Consider the following 23,572-nt stretch of genomic DNA (forward strand, 5'->3'; position numbering starts at 1 on the left):
TACTTGTGGAGGTACTGCTATATCATGAAAATCTATGAAGCAAACATTATCTGCTACTTCTTCGAATCACTCAGAGATTATTGCTATCCATGAGGCAAGTCGGGAATGTGTTTGGTTGAGATCACTAATTCACCATATTCGAAAAAGGTGTGGTCTATCCACAATCAATGATAGCCCAACAATCTTATATGAAGATAATACTGCTTGCATCACCCAGATTAGAGGAGGCTATATTAAAGGTGACAGAACGAAGCATATTTCACCTAAGTTCTTTTATACTCATGAACTTCAGGAGAAAGGTGATATTGACGTCAAACAGATACGGTCAAGTGAAAATCTGGAAGATTTATTCACCAAGGCATTACCAACCGCAACATTTAAGAAGATTGTGTATAACATTGGAATGCGACAACTTAAAGACCTTTGATCATGCATTTTTCAGGGGGAGTCAAGGACCTTGAAGATTTTATGCCGATTATACTCTTTTTCCTTCGCTAAGGTTTTGTCCCACTGGGTTTACCTTTGCAAGGTTTTAATGAGGCAATCCTAAAGCACTTGGTGGTACACAAGAATACTGTACTCTTTTTCCTTTGCCATTGGTTTTTTTTCCACTGAGTTTTTCCTTGGCAAGGTTTTAACGAGGCATATTCTTTGTGTGTGGTCATCCAAGGGGGAGTGTTATGAATCCACCGTATTTGGGTGGATGACCACTTAACCTTCACCTCTTGAGTTTCCCCACCTCTTGGGTTTTCCATCTTTTGTAACTCCTAGATGTGCCCCTTATCCCTTGGGGATGTCTACATTCATCTACCTTTTCACCTTCTCTTGTCCTTTAATTGTCTTGTGATTATGACTATTATATCTCCTCTTTATAACCCTAGGCCTATAAAAGGGTACCTTGAGGAGGATGAAATGTACACAAGTAAAAAGAGAAAGAAAGGCATTAGAAAGAAATGAAAAATACTATTAGTTCATGAAGAACTAATTTTCTATAATTTCTGTGTCTTATTTATTTTCTTGTCTCCAATCTCTTTACCTTTTATTTTACAACAATGGCCTTATAAATAACCTTTTTTCCCGACATTGATATATAATTAAACATGATGCTGGCAGGACTTGCAGACTTACAAGGATTATGAAGCATGCTCGTTGAAGGACTTCCAAGTAATTGAAGGCTAATAGAGGGATGCTCAAATTTCCTACAGAGCATGCGATGGCTCTATAATTTCAAGCCTCTCCCGATAAAGTTGGTGGAATCGTTTCTTTCTATTTCCTGTGCTCTCCTCTTCCACCTCCTCTTCTATACTATCTTCTCCTCAATTCTGTGGCATCTACATTCCTTCTTCTGCCTTTTTACTTGCCTCCTTATTGCCACAGAATCCTGAATTGAAGTCGAAGCACAGTTTGGAACGACCTTGAGGTCGGCTAGAACAAAGTAGGATGAAGTGATTGAGGTGTGCTAGAGCTAGCTTCATCTAGAATGGCCTACAAGAAATCTGCTTGCCAGAGAGTTTCCGACGGAGACCCTCCAATGTTTAAATCATGATAGAGAGACAACAGTATGAAAGGAAGAAAGTTTAGCAGAATGGTACTCTCTGTGATCAATATTGTATTACGTCTTCCTTGTGTGTCATACCCGAGGTCTCCCAGACTGCTTATTTATATAGGAGAGTCAATTTTGTCGTTACCTAGGTCAGCATGCACCATAGTCAAATGGTGGCCAAAGTATGGCCTTAGTGTAGGTTGTTAGAATAATCAACTCGAAAAACTCAAATAATTCACAAATAATTTAATATCACTGAAACAATTGGTTCTGATCCGTATCTCTTTGATGTCATTTTCTTTCGATCTAAAATAAAATAAATAATACCTGTAGATCGGTCCGAGGCATGTAATCACTGTCTTTGAAAGAGATTCACCTCCATACGTGCACCGGATTCTGGCGATCCCTTCCCAAGATACAACGGACCGTTGAATTTGTAGGCGTGCACATTACTACAATATCTTTTGAACTCAGCAGGAACTTTTTTGTATGCTCGTACATAATAGATTTAGAGTCAAAGGACGAAGAGAGATCGGCGAAGAGGAGATCCCAACAGTAAGATCTCCCCTCTTCTCTTCTCCCCTCACCGCTTGAAAAGAAAATGAGAAAAGAAAGGAAAGAAAAACCAAAGAAGGAAAAGCCCCTAACGCATATGAAAAGGAGGAATTAAATGAGGGTGAGAGGGCTCTCCTCTCTCTCCCACTTCGAGTAACGTTGGAGCCCAACGTATATATGGCATTCACAATGGGTTTAAATGAGTTTAAACGAGGTGGAACGGTTTCATAACCGTTTCAAATTTCAAAACCTCTTACATTCCCCACCATTTTGAAATTTCAATTTTTTTTTGAGATAATTCTGAAAATGTCAAAAATTTTGAAAAATTCAAAATACGAGCATTCGGTACACTTATTTTTCGATGAAAGATGTCTTCTGGACTTGAATATTCATCTAGTTGGTATTTCACCATCTACACCCGTTCGAAGTGAGCAAAGTCTTGAACTTGGACTTTATGTATAGATTTTAAAATACCGAACAACTAAGAATTGACCCTACATGTGAGTTCCATCGGGGTAGCGCATTACGGCCGTGCGCAAATATCTTATTTTCTGACCATCTCTTAGAGAACAAGCCTTAATTCTCTATTTGACTGCGGCCCTACAGTCACACTCACATCAGTGATATATCCAAGAGTATACTGCAACTCTATATCTTGCTATAATAGCTTTGATATCATTAAGGCATTACGGCATCCTCTTGTCTAGTGCAGTTGAGCACCTACTCCATAGAGACGGGTAGTGAACTGAGTTTACTTTAAATTTGGTGCTCCTACCAGCCACTCGGTCAGCTTATTTGTCCCATTGAACCTATATCTTTCAAAATTGTTAGAGTAATTAACTCAAAGAACTCAAATAATCCACAAATAATTTAATATCACTGAAACAACTGGTTCCGATGTGTACCTCTTTGATGTCGTTTCCTTTCGATCCAAAATAAAATAAATAATACCTGTAGATTGGTCTGAGGCATGTAATCACTATCTTTGAAAGAGATTCGCCTCCTTACGTGCACCGGGTTCAGACGATCCCTCCCCAAGATACAACGGATTGTTGAATTTGTGGACATGCACAGTACTACAAAATCTCTTGAACTCAGCAAGAACTTTTCTGTATGCTCATACACAATAGATTTAGAGCCAAAGGACAAAGAGAGATCGACGAAGAGGAGACCAACAGCAAGATCTCCCATCTTCTCTTCTCCCCTCACTGCTTGAAAAGAAAATCAAAAAAAAAGGAAAGAAAAACCAAAGAAGAAAAAGCCCCGAACGGATATGAAGAGGAGGAATTAAATAAGAGTGAGAGAGCTCTCCTCTCTCTCCCACCTCAAGTAACATTGGAGCCCAACGTATATATGGCATTCACAATGGGTTTAAATGAGTTTAAACGGGGTGAAACGGTTTCATAACCGTTTCAAATTTCAAAACCTCTTACATTCTCCACCATTTTGAAATTTCAATTTTTTTTTGAGATAATTCTGAAAATATCAAAAATTTTGAAAAATTTAAAGTACGAGCATTCAGTACACTTAACTTTCGATGAAAGGTGTCTTTCGGACTTGAAGCTTCATCTAGTTGGTATTTCACCATCCACACCGATCCGAAGTGAACAAAGTCTTGAACTTAGACTTTATGTATAGATTTTAAAATACCGAACAACTAAGAGTTGACCCTGCATGTGAGTTCCATCGGGGTAGCGCATTATGACCGTGCGCAAGTATCTTATTTTGTGAGTGTCTCTTAGAGAACAAACCTTAATTCTCTATTTGACTGCAGCCCAACAGTCACACTCACATCAGTGATATCTCCAATAGTATACTGCAACTCTATACCCTGCTATAATAGCCTTGATATCATTAAGGCATTACGCCATCCTCCTGTCTAGTGCAGTTGAGCACCTGCTCTATAGAGATGGGTAGTGAACTGAGTTCACTTTAAATTTGGTGCTCCTACCAGCCACTCGGTCAGCTTTGTCCTATTGAACCTATATCTTTCAAAATTGTTAGAGTAATCAACTCAAAGAGCTCAAATAATCCATAAATAATTTAATATCACTAAAACAACTGGTTCCGATGTGTACCTCTTTGATGTCGTTTTCTTTCGATCCAAAATAAAATAAATAATACCTGTAGATCGGTTCGAGGTGTGTAATCACTTCTTTGAAAGAGATTCGCCTCCTTACGTGCATGGGATTTTGGCGATACCTCCCCAAGATATAACGGACCGTTGAATTTGTAGATGCGCACAGTACTACAAAATCTCTTGAACTCAGCAGGAACTTTTCTGTATGCTCATACACAATAGATTTAGAGCCAAAGGACAAAGAGAGATCGACGAAGAGAAGACCAACAGCAAGATCTCCCCTCTTCTTTTCTCCCCTCACCGCTTGAAAAAAAAATCAGAAAAGAAAGGAAAGAAAAACCAAAGAAGGAAAAGCCCCTAACGGATATGAAGAGGAGGAATTAAATGAGAGTGAGAGGGCTCTCCTCTCTCTCCCGCCTCAAGTAACATTGGAGCCCAACGTACATATGGCATTCACAATGGGTTTAAATGAGTTTCAATGGGGTGGAACGGTTTCATAACCGTTTCAAATTTCAAAACCTCTTACATTCCCCACCATTTTGAAATTTCAATTTTTTTTGAGATAATCCTGAAAATGTCAAAAATTTTGAAAAATTCAAAGTACGAGCATTCAGTACACCTAGCTTTTGATGAAAGGTGTCTTTCGGACTTGAACCTTCATCTAGTTGGTATTTCGCCATCCACACAGGTCCGAAGTGAACAAAGTCTTGAACTTGGATTTTATGTATAGATTTTAAAATACCGAATAACTAAAAATTGACCCTGCATGTGAGTTCCATCGGGTAGCGCATTATGACTGTGCGCAAGTATCTTGTTTTGTAAGTGTCTTTTAGAGAATAAGCCTTAATTCTCTATTTGACTGCGGCCCTACAGTCACACTCACATCGGTGATATCTCTAAGCATATACTGCAACTCTATACCCTGCTATAATAGCCTTTATATCATTAAGGCATTACACCATCTCCTGTCTAGTGCAGTTGAGCACCTGCTCCATAGAGATGGTTAGTGAACTGAGTTCACTCTAAATTTGGTGCTCCTACCAGCCACTGAGTCAGCTTGTTTGTCCCATTGAACGTATATCTTTCAAAATTGTTAGAGTAATCAACTCAAAGAACCCAAATAATCCATAAATAATTTAATATCACTAAAACAACTGATTCCGATGTGTACCTCTTTGATATCATTTTCTTTCGATCTAAAATAAAATAAATAATACCTATAGATCGGTCTGAGGCATGTAATCACTGTCTTTGAAAGAGATTCGCCTTCTGACGTGCACGGAATTCTGGCGCTACCTTTCCAAGATACAACAGACCGTTGAATTTGTAGACATGCACAATACTACAATATCTTTTGAACTCAGCAGGAACTTTTCTGTATGCTCGTACATAATAGATTTAGAGTCAAAGGACGAAGAGAGATCGGCGAAGAGGAGACCAACAGTGAGATCTCCCCTCTTCTCTTCTCCCCTCACCGCTTGAAAAGAAAATGAGAAAAGAAGGGAAAGAAAAACCAAAGAAGGAAAAGCCCCTAACGCATATGAAGAGGAGGAATTAAATGAGGGTGAGAGGGCTCTCCTCTCTCTCCCACTTCGAGTAATGTTGGAGCCCAATGTATATATGGCATTCACAATGAGTTTAAATGAGTTTAAATGGGGTGGAATGGTTTCATAACCATTTCAAATTTCAAAACCTCTTACATTCCCCACCATTTTGAAATTTCAATTTATTTTTGAGATAATTCTGAAAATGTCAAAAATTTTGAAAAATTCAAAATACGAGCATTTAGTACACTTATTTTTCGATGAAAGATGTCTTCCGGACTTGAACCTTCATCTAGTTGGTATTTCACCATCCACACCCGTCCGAAGTGAACAAAGTCTTGAACTTGGACTTCATATATAGATTTTAAAATACCGAAAAATTAAGAGTTGACCCTGCATGTGAGTTCCATCGGGGTAGCGCATTACGGCCGTGCGCAAGTATCTTATTTTCTGACCATCTCTTAGAGAACAAGCCTTAATTCTCTATTTGACTGCGGCCCTACAGTCACACTCGCATCAGTGATATATCCAAGAGTATACTGCAACTCTATACCCTGCTATAAAAGCTTTGATATCATTAAGGCATTACGACATCCTCTTGATTAGTGCAGTTGAGCACCTACTCCATAGAGATGGGTAGTGAACTGAGTTCACTTTAAATTTGGTGCTCCTACCAGCCACTCGGTCAGCTTGTTTGTCCTATTGAACCTATATCTTTCAAAATTGTTAGAGTAATCAACTCAAAGAACTCAAATAATCCACAAATAATTTAATATCACTGAAACAACTGGCTCCGTGTGTACCTCTTTGATGTCGTTTCCTTTCGATCCAAAATAAAATAAATAATGCCTGTAGATTGGTCCGAGGCATGTAATCACTATCTTTGAAAGAGATTTGCCTCCTTACGTGCACCGGGTTCAGACGATCCCTCCCCAAGATACAACGGATTGTTGAATTTGTGGACGTGCACAGTACTACAAAATATCTTGAACTCAGCAGGAACTTTTCTGTATGCTTGTACACGATAGATTTAGAGCCAAAGGATAAAGAGAGATCGACGAAGAGGAGACCAACAGCAAGATCTCCCCTCTTTTCTCCCCTCACCCCTTGAAAAAAAAATCAGAAAAGAAAGGAAAGAAAAACCAAAGAAGGAAAAGCTCCTAACGGATATGAAGAGGAGGAATTAAATGAGAGTGAGAGGGCTCTCCTCTCTCTCCCGCCTCAAGTAACATTGGAGCCCAACGTATATATGGCATTCACAATGGGTTTAAACGAGTTTAAATGGGGTGGAACGGTTTCATAACCGTTTCAAATTTCAAAACCTCTTACATTCCCCACCATTTTGAAATTTCAATTTTTTTTGAGATAATCCTGAAAATGTCAAAAATTTTGAAAAATTCAAAGTACGAGCATTCAGTACACTTATTTTTCGATGAAAGGTGTCTTCCGGACTTGAACCTTCATCTAGTTGGTATTCACCATCCACACCCGTTCGAAGTGAACAAAGTCTTGAACTTGGACTTTATGTATAGGTTTTAAAATACCAAACAACTAAGAGTTGCCCTGCATGTGAGTTCCATCGGGTAGCGCATTATGACTGTGCGCAAGTATCTTGTTTTGTAAGTGTATTTTAGAGAACAAATCTTAATTCTCTATTTGACTACGCCCCTACAGTCACACTCACATCGGTGATATCTCTAAGAATATACTGCAACTCTATACCCTGCTATAATAGCCTTGATATCATTAAGGCATTACACCATCCTTCTGTCTAGTGCAGTTGAGCACCTGCTCCATAGAGATGGGTAGTGAACTGAGTTCACTACAAAAGAAAAGATATCTTCCGGCGATTTTTTTGGTCTCTACCGACGCTTTTAAGCGTCGACGAATTTCCATCCCACGCACCCCAAAGCGTGGGTCAGACGTCGGGCAGGTGGGCGTGGGTCCGGTTTTTGCCGATGCTAAGAGAAAGCGTCGGCAAAAATTGGGATTTTCCGACGCTAATAAAAGCGTCGGCAAAAACGACATTCGCCGACGCTTTAAAGTATCAGGAAAGCCCAAAGCATGCCCAGTTTTGGATTTTCGCCGACGCTTTAAAGCGTCGGCGTAGGCGTGCCACAACTTTTATTTACCGTGTATGACTCTGTTCTGGTGGAAGCTGGTATTGCTGTATTACCAAATCGAGACAGGTTGACTTCTTAATTAGCATCTTGAGATTCTTCCTTAGAAATCTCAACATGTCACCGATCCTGCCTGTGAATTTTCTATTAGTTCAACGGTGAAAGATTGTTTCCGTTGTATCTTAGGAAAATCATATCCTGTGGAAGCACCGATGAACAGTGCGTTGAGCCACCAAGATTCCTTGGTGCAGAGAACTGATCAGAACATTGGAGCTCTACGTCTGCACCATTTCTGTGCTTATTAACTTGTGAGATTTGTTCTTTAACCAAACAAGCAAAAATTAGGAAGAGCAATTGCTGAATGCTGGATTGTTTTTCTAGATGCAGCATGTAATTGTTTTCTAAATATGCTTACCATTCTCCTCCACCAAACATGCCTAATTTTCATGTAAATATTATTCCATCCGAAACTGCAAGCTCTTCTACAAATCTAATCAAGAATCCACCATACCACCTGGCACTTGCTGCATAATCTTTTTTACCATACAAAACAGCATCTTCTCTCAAATCTGGAAGTAAAAACAGTGATAATAAATGTAATGCAATTATAAATAAATAAATGATGGGATAATTTACTTCTCGAGCCTCAACACCAGATCAAGACAGAGGTGCCAGCCAGCAAACTAAAATACAATCGGTCATGTCCAATTCATCAATCATAATTTTCTCTGAATTATATTAGCAACACAATCACATTTCCATCATTGTAGTTTGTACTGGCATGGTCTAAATCAGATTTCCAATCAATGAGTCGATAAAAGTAACATTTATATATGACCAATCATTCATTCGAGCAAGCTCTAAAAAACTCTTTAACCGGTTTGCAGGAAATTTATAAGAAAATGAGTTCATATTGAATAAAATAAATTGCCCTACACAAAAACTATCTATAGCTTGATTGGAAAACATATTTGGGCATCATTATCTAGAATTTACACAGTATTTTATTACATCAACCACAGTTACTGAGACAAGCAAAACATTTACTTGGAGTCCTTCAGATGTTTTGGTAATGATCTCCAAATAAATGGATGGTATACACCTACAATAAAATGGCACATATTAGAGGTTCTAAGCAATTTAAAACAATCAATTCAAAATTCACAAGAATCCCCCTTTTTTTTAGCAAAATAGAGGGAAGGACCACAATACATAAGAGTTCCAGATGTTTGGAGCACTTAAGAAGCTTCATTACCTTAGGTATTTCAAAGCCAAGTAGTTCAATTTCCCACTGAACATATGCTCCTTCAGGAACACTAGAAGGCCTGTTCATGAAATCTCATTAGTATTTTCAAGTGTTTTGTTTAGAAACCAAGATAGCCAATTGGTTCAGAAAATTGACCTCGTAAACTTATCATATGCATAATCTGGAGGGCAAGTAACAAGCGAGATCTCTTCAGAAAGCATTAAACGAACACAAATCTCCATACTGAAAGTAACAAATCTTGCGTTAAGTTCCTAGGAATACTCTTGACCACTCCTATGAGTAGTGAAGCCAAGGGAGAGAGGTTAAAATGTTAGGATTCAATTCCCTCTTTACTTACCAAAAGTGCAGGTGTGGGAGCAGATTCAGGTTCAAATATGGGGAAGCAGGTCTTTTATAAAAAAAATGATAAGAAGATGGAGGGACAAGTTTCCAAAGGATATCAAGAAGCAGGTGCAGTATCCCACGTGAAGACTTCTACTACTGAGGTTCCCTCTTTGAGACTATTCTTAGTGTTTTACAGTAAAGATAAAGAATCAGGATAAATCTCATGTCCATGCTGCATATTAATCTATGCTACAAGCCTATATAGTGTATACATGGTACATAACTAAACATTATCCCAAACTAGTTGGGCCCGGCTAACATAGTGCATACCTATATTAAAACAGAATACGATCCATACAGATACAGTGGGATGCATTGCAATCATAGAATACCTATATTAAAACACATTCATCAACCATCTCTGACAATAAAAATGGGTGTTAATATTCGTAAGATTATAGTTAGAGATGACTAACAAAATATTGGTAGATGTTAGAGAATACTAGTTTTCAATCATAGAAACCAACATGATTCCAAAAATATCATCACCACACACATACACAAATAATTATCCTTCATACGTATTGGGAGCCCAAACTACAAAGTCCTTATGAATACCTTGGCATCTTAAATTGATCATAAGGACATTCTTGAGGAGATAAATTTGCTTCAATAAACTCGCACTTCACGCCCTGTCCCCATTCCATCCGAAAACAAGCCACAAATTTCATACCAATTTGGAGCCTGCCCTAACTATGATAATTTCCGTTCCTCAAATATGTCTAGTTTCTAGACCTGCTCAGATCTGTAGATATAATCAAAATGTGGGGAAGGATATCGAGTATAATTTGAACTAACCTTTCTCCACCATTTACTTTTCAAACAATTTGAGTTCTCAGTCAGGGGAAGGGGCGAAAAGAAACCGGCATATTAAAGAATCAATTAACACAAGAAAAAAATGGTACAGAAGAAAATGATACCTCCAGCAATTCCACGGAGCTTGGGGATTCGACGGTAGAGGGGCAACTGTCCACCCTCGAAGCCCTTACGGAAGCTGGGCCTTCTCTTGACTGGCAGCAGAGAGCTACAGAAGGCGGAGGATGGCTGGGGTGCGGGCGGCGGCGAGGGCGCGGAGGCAGGGGAGGGCCTCGGCGATGCCGCCAGAGCCGTGCTCCATGTCGACGACCACGTAGTCGTAGCCAGCGAGGCCGGCGATCTCGGCGAGGGTCGGGGAGGAGCGCAGGAGGAAGAGGCCGTAGAGGATCTCGCCGGCGATGAGGCGGGACTTGAGGATCCGCGGTTCGGGGGAGAGAGGGGCGGAGTCAGGATCCAAGGAGGCGGCGAAAAGGCGGGCGAAGACATCATCGCCGGAGCCGTTCTACTTCTTGAATCCGGAAGGGGTTAGGAAGGGGGGGCGATGATGATGAGAAGGCACCTTTTATGGGTTAGAGAGAGAGAGAAGACGAGGAATGGGCGAGAGAGATGTGGGTAATACTACTGGTTAAATAGAGAGAGGAGGGCGGTGGCCGGGAAAACGGAAATCCGGAGAGAGGAGGAAGGAGGGATGAGAGAGATGAGGCTCGAGGGTAGAGAGAGAGAGAGACTGGTGTGTGAGGGTGGCTTCCGACGGGGGTGGTCAGAAGAGGGTTGGGATTTAGCCTGGTGCGTTGGCTTCCGATGACGCATTTTAGCGTCGTCTTAGGTTGGAGACTACACCGACGCTTATTAGCGTCGTCTTTTGCCGATGCTTTTTACAAGCGTCGGCAAATTTTGATGCTAGATCGAAAATTGCCGACGCTTGTAAAAAGCGTCCGTAAAACCGACTTTTCCTATAGTGGTTCTCTCTAAATTTGGTACTCCTACCAGCCACTGAGTCAGCTTGTTTGTTCCATTGAACTATATCTTTCAAAATTGTTACAGTAATCAACTCAATGAACTCAAATAATCCGCAAATAATTCAATATCACTAAAACAACTGGTTCCGATGTGTACCTCTTTGATGTCGTTTTTTTTCATCCAAAATAAAATTAATAATACCTATAGATCGGTCTGAGGCATGTATCACTGTCTTTGAAAGAGATTCACCTCCTTACGTGCACGAAATTCTGGCGATACCTCCCCAAAATACAGCAGACCGTTGAATTTGTAGACATGCACAATACTACAATATCTTTTGAACTCAGCAGGAACTTTTCTGTATGCTCGTACATAATAGATTTAGAGTCAAAGGACGAAGAGAGATCGGCGAAGAGGAGACCAACAGCAAGATCTCCCCTCTTCTCTTCTCCCTTCACCGCTTGAAAAGAAAAGAAGGAATTAAATGAGAAGGAATTAAATCAGAAAAGAAAGAAAAGAAAAACCAAAGAAGGAAAAGCCCCTAACAGATATGAAGAGGAGGAATTAAATGAGGGTGAGAGGGCTCTCCTCTCTCTCCCACCTCGAGTAACGTTGGAGCCTAACGTATACATGGCATTCATAATGGGTTTAAATGAGTTTAAACGGGGTGGAACAGTTTCATAACCGTTTCAAATTTCAAAACCTCTTACATAGGTGACGTATGGTGCTAACTGTGCGTCGAATGCAGAGTTGTTGCAACGACCAGTCACTGTCTCAACGACCAATTGCTAGGGCTGTCAGTCCCTATCGGCACGCGTCAATTGGTTCCTCGGTCAGAGGCGAAGTTATTCCCCTCAGACGCTTGGTTCCTCGGTCGAAGGCGAAGTTGCCTACCTTGGTCGATTAGCTCCTCGGTCGGAGGTGAAGTTGCCTACTTCGATCTGTATCGAGGTCGTCGAGGTCGATCTAATTTGAGATCAAGGTGTCTAATATTTTCTCTATCGCTCCTCATTGTGGTATCGACTCTATTACTAATGAGGGTGTTGGTGGCGACGGATTAGCTCTTCTACTCGCAGCTTCACAACCACTTCATCAGGAGGAGAAGATAGGATTCATAAGAAAGATGGAGACAAGAGGTCGGAATATGATATAATTTCTATATGTCATATAGTAGATTTCTTTGATATGTTTATATAGCTTTTAGAAAACATAATCATTTTTGTTTAAAGTTGCCAATATGCCATTCCAATTAGGGGCAGGATGCAATCAATGCTACCAATTTCTTAGAGTTCCAAATTTTTTTCCCTTTTGTTAGGTGGGAATATTAAGTCAGAACACGGTTCCTAATAAGAGTAGAACCTATATATATGTCAAGTCACGCCTCAAACACACCTCTAGAGCTGGGCACGTGACACAATCGCACATTTCCTAGAACAAGTGTATGAGTATGTAAAAGCCCGTGTTGGCGTGTGTTTATTATTGCATTGGTTCTATTAAAGAGATCGTATGTGAGAACCCGTATAAGAGTATATTTAGGCTCATATGAGTCATACCAAGTAGATCTTAAATATTTATATAGGGTCAAGGAATTTAAATATCATATTGCGGCTAATTTTTTTGGATCAAGGTCAAAAGATTTCAAAGTAGCTTCGGTCCATATTCATATAGACTAGAGGATAATGCAGCATGTGCCATTTTAAACTAATGATGAAGTTTGGTGAAAATATATAAGAGTTTGTTTAGGGATGTGTTTAGTCTCACATAGGTTATGCATTGTTTAGATATTGGATATTTATATAGGACCAAAAAATATAAATAATATCTTTTGATTATTTTTTTGGATGAGGTTTTAAGTTGTAGAGATCAAATAAGAGGAGAATTTGATAGAATTTTCCGAGCAAATTGTAAATGACTTGAAATATTGAGAAAATTTTGGTGCTGAAGATATAGATTTTAAGGGATGAAACCAACTGGCAAAAGGACTAAAAAAAAAGAAGCAAACCAACAAAAGAAGAGATATGTTGTTGTAAATATTGGGTTACAAAGACACCGTGCTTTATAGTTTGGGTGAAATATAAAGAAGATGTGTAACCAGATACATTGAAGTTTTATAAGACTATAGTACGACCAAAGTAGTTATTGGATTTCTCCTTTCCCTTTTCCCTGAAGTTTAAATATCCTCAGGAAAATCATGAATCACAACACCATTGTTTACTACTATAAAAATCATATATAGGTACACTCTAACGGAATTTTCCGGGAGTTTCGGAGAGAAGGCTAAAGACCCACCACGCTGCCAACTCCAATTCCGTTACTACTCTTGAAAAAAAAAAAATACAAGAAAGAAAGTCAAGATAAACTTAAATTTAAGAACTTGCGAAGTTATCCAAAGCCCTAGCGTTCCATCCTGAGGTGTGAGCCGGCTTCGTTCGACCTTATCCAGACCACCAACGGCTAAGATTTAGCCATCAAAATATCTCTACGATGGATATGAGTAGACTTGTAACTACAATTTTCTACCTAATTCTATTCCAACTTTCCTAGCTACTTCCCTATAAATTTCTCCCCCAAGTCTATCCTTCGTCCTCACCTCCTCTTTTTCAACGCAACCTTTCTCTTCTTCAATTTTTTCCTCTCCTCCTCCTCCTCCTCCTCCTCCTCGTCCTCCTCCTCCTCGTCCACTTCTAACGGGAGATCTTTCTTTAATCCGGCGCAATGGTGGACGTTGTTGTGGCACCTGCAGGTGGAAGCCGGGATTACCCGGGAAAGATGACGTTCTACGTCTTCTTCGCCTGTCTCATTGCGGCTACTGGGGGTCTCATCTTTGGCTACGATGTCGGGATTTCTGGTATGTCTCTTTCGCTGCTTGTTCCATCTTCTTTGTTTGTATTCTGTTTTAGGAGTTGTGCTGATTTCTGGTATGGCTCGGTGATTGGCTTTTTTTCTTGTCTGTTTGGCTGGAATTAAGGGGGAGTTACATCGATGGACTCGTTTCTGGAGAAGTTCTTTCCAGCGGTGCATAGGAAGGAACTCGATACGGTGAGCACCAATCAGTATTGCAAGTTCAATAGCCAGCTCCTCACCGCCTTCACCTCATCCCTGTACCTGGCTGCACTCGTTTCCTCCCTGTTCGCGTCCACCATGACAAGAAAGCTTGGGAGAAAGTGGTCCATGTTCAGCGGTGGTGCCACCTTTCTTGTTGGTGCCACCCTCAATGGCGCTGCTGTGAATGTTGCGATGCTTATCCTTGGCCGTCTCCTTCTCGGCATCGGTATTGGATTTGCCAGTCAGGTAAACCTAAGAGAATCATCATTAAAATTAAGGTTGAAGCCATCCGGGTTTATATATCAATATAAGATATGTTAATGTACGTACTTGATCATGATCTGATATAAACATATTCTTTTTTCTTTTAGTCTGTCCCTCTCTATCTTTCAGAGATGGCGCCTGCACGTCTCCGCGGCATGCTTAACATCGGCTTCCAACTCATGATCACCATTGGCATCTTTGTGGCTAACGTTATTAACTATGGCAGCGACAAGATTAAGGGAGGATGGGGATGGCGCGTCAGCCTGGCACTTGCAGCCGTTCCTGGTGCTATTATTGCCATTGGCGCGCTGAAGCTGCCTGATACCCCAAACTCTCTCATTGAGCGCGGCCATGGTGAGGAGGCCAAGGCCATGCTTCGCAAGATTCGCGGGACCACTGACATCGACGCAGAGTATGAGGACCTCGTGGTGGCCAGCAACCAGTCGAGGAGGGTCAAGCACCCCTTCGCCAACATAAGGATGCGCAAGTACAGGCCTCAGTTGACGATGGCCATCCTCATCCCCTTCTTCCAGCAGTTGACCGGCATCAACGTTGTCATGTTCTATTCCCCTGTGCTCTTCAAGACCATTGGATTTGGCAGCAGCGCCTCCCTTATGTCAGCAGTTATCACCGGTCTCGTCAATGTTATTGCCACCTTCGTCTCCATCTTCACGGTTGATAAACTCGGTAGGCGGAAGCTCTTACTAGAGGGAGGAATTCAGATGTTCGTCGCTCAGGTACGATCGGATCTAGTAATACATATACCACCCAAACTCTCCCCACCCTGAAACCTATCTTGCTCTTACTAGAACGGTGTTCATGAATGCAGATTGTGCTGGCCATACTAATTGGGATAAAGTTCGGGACGAGCGGGGTGGCAACCCTATCAAAGACTTACGCTATGTTTGTGGTGGTATTCATCTGCATCTACGTTGCAGGGTTTGCATGGTCATGGGGCCCGTTGGGGTGGTTGGTCCCCAGCGAGATCTTCCCGTTGGAGATTCGATCAGCCGGACAAAGCATAAACGTAGCAGTGAACATGTTGTTGACCTTCGCCATCGCCCAAGTCTTCCTTCCCATGCTTTGCCACTTGAAGTTCGGCCTCTTCTTCTTCTTTGCTGGTTGGATGTTTATCATGACCATCTTCGTTGCTTTCTTCGTTCCTGAGACCAAGAATGTGCCCATTGAAGAGATGATCCTTGTCTGGAAGAAGCACTGGTTCTGGGGCAACTTCGTAGCTGATGAAGATACCAACATTGAGGAACTCGAGATGGGGGGGCCTTCAAAGGGCATCCCCGTTGCAACACAGAATTAATCATCAACTTGAGAATTGTGTTAGGCCTGCCGTACCCAAGGAGACGCATGGGTATCTTATTTTCGACCCCATTCATCTCATTCAAGATAGATTAAGAAGACGCATGAAGAGGAAAAAAGAAAATAGGTTAGATTGGTTGCCCTGTCTAGTTCATAGTTTTAAGTTTCTTTTTGTTGTCATTAGTTGAAAACTATTTAGTCTTGTGAGTGGCTGTTTCATCGGGCTGCACTGACCTAATATTCAGCCAGTGTCATAGTTTTCTTCTTTTTGTGGAAGTCATGGTTAATTCTTTCAATAGTGTCAATGGGCTTGCAAAGTATTGCCGACGTATATCTGATCTCTTGGTTTCATTTCCAGTTATTGGTTAAAATTGAGGGAGCGCTAATTCCATGTGACCTGATTTCCCGAGCGACGGCCGCACATCTGTAGGATTTAACCCCACAGAACATCCAAGGGCAGCCTTGTGATTTATCTAGATTCATGACACTGCAAACTCAGTAAAACAAATAATCTAAAGTATTTATTCAAAAAAAATAGTCCACAATCACTAATAATAATGATTAAACATACATCGAAATCAAATTATTCTAAGAAATACGAACCAAATATTTTCTAAATTCTAAGCCCCTCACTGCTCGATCTCAAGTCCCATCTGCTCTCAAAAAATAAATTAGAAGAGAGGTAATTATGAGCTTTATGATCCAGTAAATTACCAAAATCTCTAGTTTGATTAAATATAATGTACGAGAAATCTAAATTTTCAATTTGTATGATTTTCCATAAATAACAAGATGCCAATGAATATATGAAACATATTACATCTATCAATATAGATTTTAAGATATATAATGCATTTGGCTAAAATAAATTTTTCAAAACAAACATTGGTGGACCATCCACTCTCATTCTTCTATTCTTTATGGCTATGGCCATGATCAACCCGTAGCAAACCTCGTAAGAGACTAGATTTTCACTACAACATGCCATCCATAAGTTGTACGCTAATAACTGCCCGCTGAAGGCCTGACTACAATATGTTTTAGTTGAGATACGCCAGTAATCACCCTATTGGTTAAAATAGAGGGAGCATTAATACCATGTGACCTGATTTCTCGAGCGACAGCCGAACATCTATAGGGTTTAACCCCACAGAACATAGAAGGGAAGCCTTGTGATTTACATAGATTCATGACACTGCAAACTCAGTAAAACAAATAATCTAAAGTATTTATTCAAAAAAAATAGTCCACAATTGTTGCAGGCTGTTCCGAAGGTGTTTTGTTTGTCGAATGGCCTCACGACCTTGTGTGAGATCACCCTCAGGGATCAGAAACAAAGACTGTGGCCTGTGCTGTTTCGACTTGGTTCTCGAGAAGGCTACATTGGGAAGGGGAGGAGGTGGTTCTCCGAGGGAAACGACTTGAAAGAAGGAGATAAATGCATCCTCGAGCTTGTATCCAAAAAAGTAATGCGAGTCCGAATTGTACGTGAGACGTTGAATCTCAGCGAGAAGTTAGTCGTAGTATAAGATCAAACGCAAAACACTTTGGGAACGTCCTTCATTTTATCCATTGTTATAACTCTTTACGGATGTAATGGGGAATACTCTTCTATTTGTGGTTGCATATATTTAGACTCTTGCATGGAAGGGCTTCGTGGTATAGATCGCCATCTTCATAGTTCCCACCAGTCCAACTAGCCTCCTATTGGAGTTGATGTAAGACTCAGTTGGAGTTCAATCAGAAATTTGGGTTTGATCTGTCGGTAATGTGGATAAATAACTGTGTCATAAATCTGGTTTGGGTTTGATCTGTCGATGATGTGGATAAAAAACTGTTATCATAAATCTGGTTAGTTTTATTGTATTACCATGCAATTAGCCTATGGAGTTTTTTTTTTTTTTTTGACCTTTTTTATGGCCTACGTTTATTGGAATTTGGAAGTTCTCATCTTTTAGGGCCAAAAAAATTAGAATATCAGTTCAGTTATTCTTCTGAGGGAAGCAGGCGAGAGCACCACAAAATATTATACAAGAACGCGTGTATATGCGAAGTGACGAAGCTTGCTATTAGAAGTAGGTGGCATTGTTTACGAGGCACCTGGGATATTAAATAGCTCTTGGAAAAATATATGAAGGCCAGGTCAAAGCAAAGGGAAGAAACTTTCTTTTTTTTAAAAAAAAAATACTGCTGTTTTCTTCCGTCAATCTGAGTCAGTTTGAGTCAAATCTGATAAGGATTGGAGCTGACCTCCCATCCTCACCTGCCGAGCGATATCCTCGGGTACGTAGAATTGCCTCGAACGAGCTTTATGTATATGTATATGTATATATATATATATATATATATATATATATATATATATATATATATATAAGGTAACCAAAGTAGGTAAAGAAAATACAAAGTTTCTCTGTGTCGATATAGCATGGGTTTAGGACTTCCTATTCCGATACAAAGTAGGTCTTTTATTTTCTTGTTCACTTACTGATACTCTAATCATATCGACTCGGGCATGGCCACTAGGAGAAGCCAAGGTGCTCACAGGCCAGCGTTCTTCAAAGTGCTGTTGCTGGAGTCCTTCAAAAAATTGGTATGCCTCCATACTTACCTCTTTCCTCCAAAGCATGTTCATGTTTTCCATATTTTTTGTTTCTTTTCTTTTTGTCTCCCTTAAGGTGATAAATTTCTTCATCTTTTTGTCTCTATTTAGACCTTCAATTTATTATTTGTTCATGTTTTCCATATTATTTGGTTGCCACAAATTCTCGCTTGTCGACAAACAAAGAAGGATTTCCATCTGAAAAACCATACAAAGAAGAACGCCCGCAGGAAAGAAAAAAAGAAAAACCCAAATATGGAGTACAGAAATACATCGTAGACACCCAATAACCGCTATATTTCGACTGCATTGCTTAGATATTGTAAAATAGGTATCGTTATTATTCTCCGTTAAAATAGCTTAGACCGTGGATCATAAACTACAAATCAATCAATTGCCATTATGAAAAAAAAAAATCCCGAAATCAAATCTCCTTCCATTACTATGGCATCCATCAACGATACGCTTTCCCTTCGTATTCCGGCATGCCTCAAGAACAATAAACTCAAGTTCAATATGAAGTCCATCAAATTAATGGACGCTTGGGTTGATCGAGAGTACATTGTTCTCAAGGAAGCGTAGGAGGACGTGATCCATGCAATACAACATAACTTGGATGGCTATTTATCGGCTCAGTTTCCCTTTCCCGTCTTATCTCGGATTCCGGATTCTGGACTTCTCTCATACCTCCGCGGCTCCGTCTTCTTCTTGAAGTAGAGCTCTTCTTGGACTTCCTCTCTTCTTTGATAAGTTGGTATGCCTCTCAATTCTCATCTTTTTAAGGACTCCTATGGATTTTAATTTTCGTCGTTTATTTTCATTCGATCAATAGATCCCTTTTCCCGTTTCTTCCTTGTTTTTATTTTTTGTTTCTATTTTATTTTTTTGGATCCTGTTCTCTACCTTGATATCCTGATATGGTTGGTCTTATGCTCAAACCCAACCCCTTATTTGCTGCAAGACCGTCTGATTCACCGTATCAGAGATGTGCTTAAGATTCGTATCCGTTTGTTTAGATATCCTCATGATCACTCCGGCTAGGCGCGTCAGACCTTGCTTCCTTTTCGCTCTAATATCGTAAGATTTGACCGACCCAATAGCTCTAATACGGGCTTTAGACTTAAAAAGCTATTAGAATAAGAAAAAAAGGTACATTTCATAATTTTTTTATGTAAAAAAAAAAAAAAAAGGCAAAAAAGAAAAAAAAAAGAAGAAAAAGAAGAAGAAGGATTCATCGACTTTTACTGAAAATTAATCATATTTACAACAGAGGTAAGTTACATGGGCGAAGAAGGAGAGGAACAAATGCTAGAAAAAGAAGCTAAATGGCTCCAAATGAAGTATCTGATAATTAGGATAGAAAATGTTGATTCCCGTAAGAAGAAGCGGCCTCATCCAAAACTAGTAGGAGCATTCATTATATCAATTTTTAAGAGGAAAAGATCAGACATTTCGGAAAAAAAATATTATTCTGCCTTTTAGTTTCTAATCCCTATTCTTTAATCTCTTTGCAGTTAATTCCTCCTAAGTTCAGGCAGCATCTGGCGAACGACAATCATGGGGAGGCCACCATATTGAGCCCTCTTGGCAAGTTTTGGCATGTCAATCTTCAGCGAGAAGGACGCGAGATGTTCTTTGGTAGTGGTTGGGAGGACTTTGCAAATGCTCATGGTTTAAGCGTGGGCCACTTCTTAGTGTTTCTCTACCAAGGAAATATGGTTTTCACCATCAAGATATTCGAAAATAGCGGATGCCTTAAAGAGTACGGTTCCACTGCCTCCAAGTTTGCAGACAAAAAAGAAGTTAACCTCGACGATGAAATTCTTGATGATGCTCCAAAAGGTAATCTTTTTATTTATACTTTTGCATTTAAAACTAAAAATTATTTAGAACTTTTAAGCAATGAATACTCTTGCTTGTTGGTCTGGATGAGATTCTTTCCTGCAAATGGTTATTAGCCACTTGGAGCCATTTAGCTCCATCTCTACTCTCATCTTTGTTGTAAATACGATTAATCTTTAATAGATCCGAGTGGCCCTTTTGCCTCCATTTACATCAACAAAAAAAAAAAAAGAAATTGCGTTTTAACTTTTTCCCCTTTTGAACCATGAGTTCGTATTAATTAATTCTGCACGCAAAAAATGCGATTTAGATATTGCAGTTGAGAAGGGGAGGTCGAAGTCATCAAGAAGGAAGTGCCCTAACCGTAGGAAACGAGTGCCGTATTTTGAAAGGATCGTTAGACCTTTACAATGTTACTTCTATGCGCATGGTGAGTATATGCCCTTTTGATTTCTTTATTTTTGGACGAAAAATAGTTTTGTTTGATTTATCATCCCTGGAAACTAGGGAAGGTCTCTTGACATTGTTTGAACTAACAATTGCTGCAGGCTGTTCCGAAGGCGTTTTGTTTGTCGAATGGCCTCACGACCAAGTGTGAGATCACCCTCAAGGATCGGAAACAGAGACTGTGGCCTGCGCTGTTTCGCCTTGGTTCTCGAGAAGGCTACATTGGGAGGGGGTGGAGGTGTTTCTCCGAGGGAAACGACTTGAAAGAAGGAGATAAATGCATCTTCGAGCTTGTATCCAAAAAAGTAATGCGAGTCCGAATTGTGAGACGTTGAATCTCAGCGAGTATTTAGTCGTAGTATAAGATCAAACGCAAAACGCTTTGGGAACGCGCAAAATACTTTGGGAATTGAACGTCCTTCATCTTATCCATTGTTATAACTCTTTACGTATGTAATGAGGAATACTTTTCTATTTGTGGTTGCATATATTTAGACTCTTGCATGGAAGGTCTTCCTCGTGGTATAGATCGCCATCTTCATAGTTCCCACCAGTCCAACTAGCCACCTTTTGGAGTTGATGTAAGCCTAGTGCATTTATCTTTTTTTTTTTTGCAGTAAACTAGTGAATTTATCTTTTAATCTAAGAAATGCGAGTCACTTTTGCAAAGCAGTGGGAGGCACTCTTTTGCCTCACTTTTGCCTTCAATTTTTATAATAACAATTGCTCCAAGCAATTCTCTAAATGATGTGATGGATGTTTGGGGATGACGTTCGGAAGAATACATTGTAATTTAGCAATCATTCCACGAAGCTGAATTCATAATTTTGATGGCAAATATTGTCAATTGGGAGAACTTAACGCTAGCTTGAAGTGCAGAATTTAGCAACTTTCTCGATCCCCACAAGTGATATACCGTAATGAAGGACCCGAGGTAGCTGACCAGATGTATAAAAATTTTGATTAGGACAATTGGATTATTCAATTCAAACCCAAACTGCTCCAAATACTTACAACAATAGCTCCACAAGCTCTTCTTAATTTCATTCAAATATAAAATTACTGTCAATACCTTTAACCAACCTAAATGCTGCTTTTGTCCAGCATCATGCTGAAAAGTATGATTCTTCCAAAAACAAACCCTGCAATTTTTCCACCCTAAATTAGACTGCTAATAGATTTAAGAATATAACTATCAGTTGCATGGATTGAAGACACGACCATTTATCAATTTAGAGATGGCAATATTTAGCATGTTTAATCCATTTAACAATGGATGGGCTGTTTAATGAACAAATCGGGTTTGGGTTAACAGATTTTTCTAACCTATATCCAGCCCGATCCATGTTTATAAGTGTTGTATAAACCTCCTTCCCTCCCATGGTTTTGAGTGAAAGTAGCTAAAATCAACGGCCCCAGTGGGCTATCTCATTGGCCATGGCCAACCAAGAAGGAATCACAAGTCAGAACATACAATTATGGACCAACTTGCAGGCAGAGGGTAAGACATGAGCAAAGGTGTGGAAGCCAATTTAATAACCAAACCTTATAGTCAAAAGCTATTTTTACACCAAAATGGACAAAGAGTTGAGCTCTGTATAAATTCATGCATTCTTATTGCCTGGCCAGAATCTGATGAACAGAACAATTATCATCCACTCTGCCCTGTGTGGGAAGGACAAGAGTAAATTTGAACCTTGAGTTGGTAGTGTTGATTTCTCCTGCAAGGGAGAGGTCACTGTTGCTCGCTGTAGCCAAATATACCATACACATCAACAATGCCGGGAGGAAACACTGGATCTGTTGCAGCTCTCACAGCAACCTTTGCGACAGAGGTGACATTCACTGGAGGAGTGAAAAGAGGACCCACCAGCGGAATTCCACTGAGTGGCTTCACATGCTGCAGAACCTGAAGACAATTGAACTCTTGTGATTCCAAGTGTTCACAGTTTGAGAGAGAGAGAGAGAGAGAGAGATTTTACCATCTCTAGTGGTGAACCAATAACACCTAGAGGTATCTTCATACTCCCAACTTGGCGAGTCCCATGTATAAAACCTGGCCTCAGCATAACTCCTGTAAAAGACAAACTATGACATGTTTGTTCTTCCTTAAGCAATCATAAGGTTCTTCAGATGCTTGCAGTGCACTGTGAGGCTCCTGAAAGCCCTCACTCGTTATGAACTAAAAGAATTTCTGAATATATTACTAGATGATTCCTACAGAAAAAAAATTCGACAAAGAGTAAGTTTTGGATTCGAGACATCTAAAATCGAGGAAACTGACCTCCATAGGGAAATCTTAATAACAGCTCTGCTTCAGCATCTTTCTGTGTCATAAATGCAATTTCTTGTCATGAATGATACTTACAGAGCAAGTGTAATATCACAAGCGGCAAAATGAGGAAGATGAATAATTACATCACACAAAAAAAAAAACACTAACAAATGGTAAGCCAAGAATCATGGAAAGCTAACAACAGGCTACAAGCATATACTGTACCTTTTTCCGTCCATTAACCATGTAGGCATCTCACCTATGTCACAAAAAAAATAAAATGCCAACTTCAATAATGACCCTTCATTGTATATGGGTTTAAGCTACATCCAGTATATGGGTTTTTAACAGTATCCTTCATTGTTTGCTCATCCATCCACCTCAGCATTCCAATATCTGCAACATTTGTCTCACGAACCAGTGCTTTTCTTTAAAATACAATAATTCAGCCATACAACAACATTATCCTTGACCATTAGCATCTGACAATCAAACACTTCATAAGTAAACAGTG

General features: G+C 39.9%; 3 protein-coding genes across 3 annotated transcripts; 2 read left to right on the plus strand and 1 right to left on the minus strand.

Moving 5' to 3' along the window:
- The first annotated feature begins 13,984 nt into the window (after nt 1-13,984).
- Nucleotides 13,985-16,214, plus strand: LOC103712734 (sugar transport protein MST6-like). The gene is made up of 4 exons (XM_026806795.2): nt 13,985-14,117; nt 14,238-14,560; nt 14,686-15,315; nt 15,408-16,214. Exons 1-4 carry the CDS (start codon nt 13,985-13,987, stop codon nt 15,891-15,893), a joined length of 1,572 nt encoding a protein of 523 aa, XP_026662596.2. The 3' UTR covers nt 15,894-16,214.
- Nucleotides 16,215-19,775: 3,561 nt separating this feature from the next.
- LOC103712768 (putative B3 domain-containing protein Os06g0632500) lies at nt 19,776-21,118 on the plus strand. The gene is made up of 4 exons (XM_039122607.1): nt 19,776-19,898; nt 20,009-20,336; nt 20,647-20,732; nt 20,885-21,118. The coding sequence occupies exons 1-4, from the start codon at nt 19,776-19,778 to the stop codon at nt 21,116-21,118; spliced, it is 771 nt and encodes a 256-aa protein (XP_038978535.1).
- Nucleotides 21,119-22,292: 1,174 nt separating this feature from the next.
- LOC120108880 (uncharacterized protein At1g32220, chloroplastic-like) lies at nt 22,293-23,566 on the minus strand. The gene is made up of 3 exons (XM_039122606.1): nt 23,068-23,566; nt 22,766-22,857; nt 22,293-22,692 (listed from the first exon to the last, which is right to left on the minus strand). The coding sequence occupies exons 1-3, from the start codon at nt 23,117-23,119 to the stop codon at nt 22,519-22,521; spliced, it is 318 nt and encodes a 105-aa protein (XP_038978534.1). The 5' UTR covers nt 23,120-23,566; the 3' UTR covers nt 22,293-22,518.
- Between the last annotated feature and the right edge of the window lie 6 nt (nt 23,567-23,572).

This window comes from Phoenix dactylifera, unplaced genomic scaffold (assembly GCF_009389715.1).
Source record: "Phoenix dactylifera cultivar Barhee BC4 unplaced genomic scaffold, palm_55x_up_171113_PBpolish2nd_filt_p 001612F, whole genome shotgun sequence".
NCBI classification, from domain to species: Eukaryota; Viridiplantae; Streptophyta; class Magnoliopsida; order Arecales; family Arecaceae; genus Phoenix; species Phoenix dactylifera.

What these genes read in the sequence shown, in the direction of transcription:
- LOC103712768 (XM_039122607.1), top strand. Translation starts at nt 19,776, where the DNA reads ATGGGCGAAGAAGGAGAGGAACAAATGCTAGAAAAAGAAGCTAAATGG. An exon ending in AGCGGCCTCATCCAAAACTA is followed by an intron (nt 19,899 to 20,008) that starts GTAGGAGCATTC and finishes ATCTCTTTGCAG; the next exon opens with TTAATTCCTCCTAAGTTCAG. An exon ending in TGCCGTATTTTGAAAGGATC is followed by an intron (nt 20,733 to 20,884) that starts GTTAGACCTTTA and finishes CAATTGCTGCAG; the next exon opens with GCTGTTCCGAAGGCGTTTTG.
- LOC103712734 (XM_026806795.2), top strand. Translation starts at nt 13,985, where the DNA reads ATGGTGGACGTTGTTGTGGCACCTGCAGGTGGAAGCCGGGATTACCCG. An exon ending in CTACGATGTCGGGATTTCTG is followed by an intron (nt 14,118 to 14,237) that starts GTATGTCTCTTT and finishes GCTGGAATTAAG; the next exon opens with GGGGAGTTACATCGATGGAC. An exon ending in TTCAGATGTTCGTCGCTCAG is followed by an intron (nt 15,316 to 15,407) that starts GTACGATCGGAT and finishes TCATGAATGCAG; the next exon opens with ATTGTGCTGGCCATACTAAT.
- LOC120108880 (XM_039122606.1), bottom strand. Translation starts at nt 23,119, where the DNA reads ATGACACAGAAAGATGCTGAAGCAGAGCTGTTATTAAGATTTCCCTAT. An exon ending in ATTAAGATTTCCCTATGGAG is followed by an intron (nt 22,858 to 23,067) that starts GTCAGTTTCCTC and finishes TGTCTTTTACAG; the next exon opens with GAGTTATGCTGAGGCCAGGT. An exon ending in TTGGTTCACCACTAGAGATG is followed by an intron (nt 22,693 to 22,765) that starts GTAAAATCTCTC and finishes AATTGTCTTCAG; the next exon opens with GTTCTGCAGCATGTGAAGCC.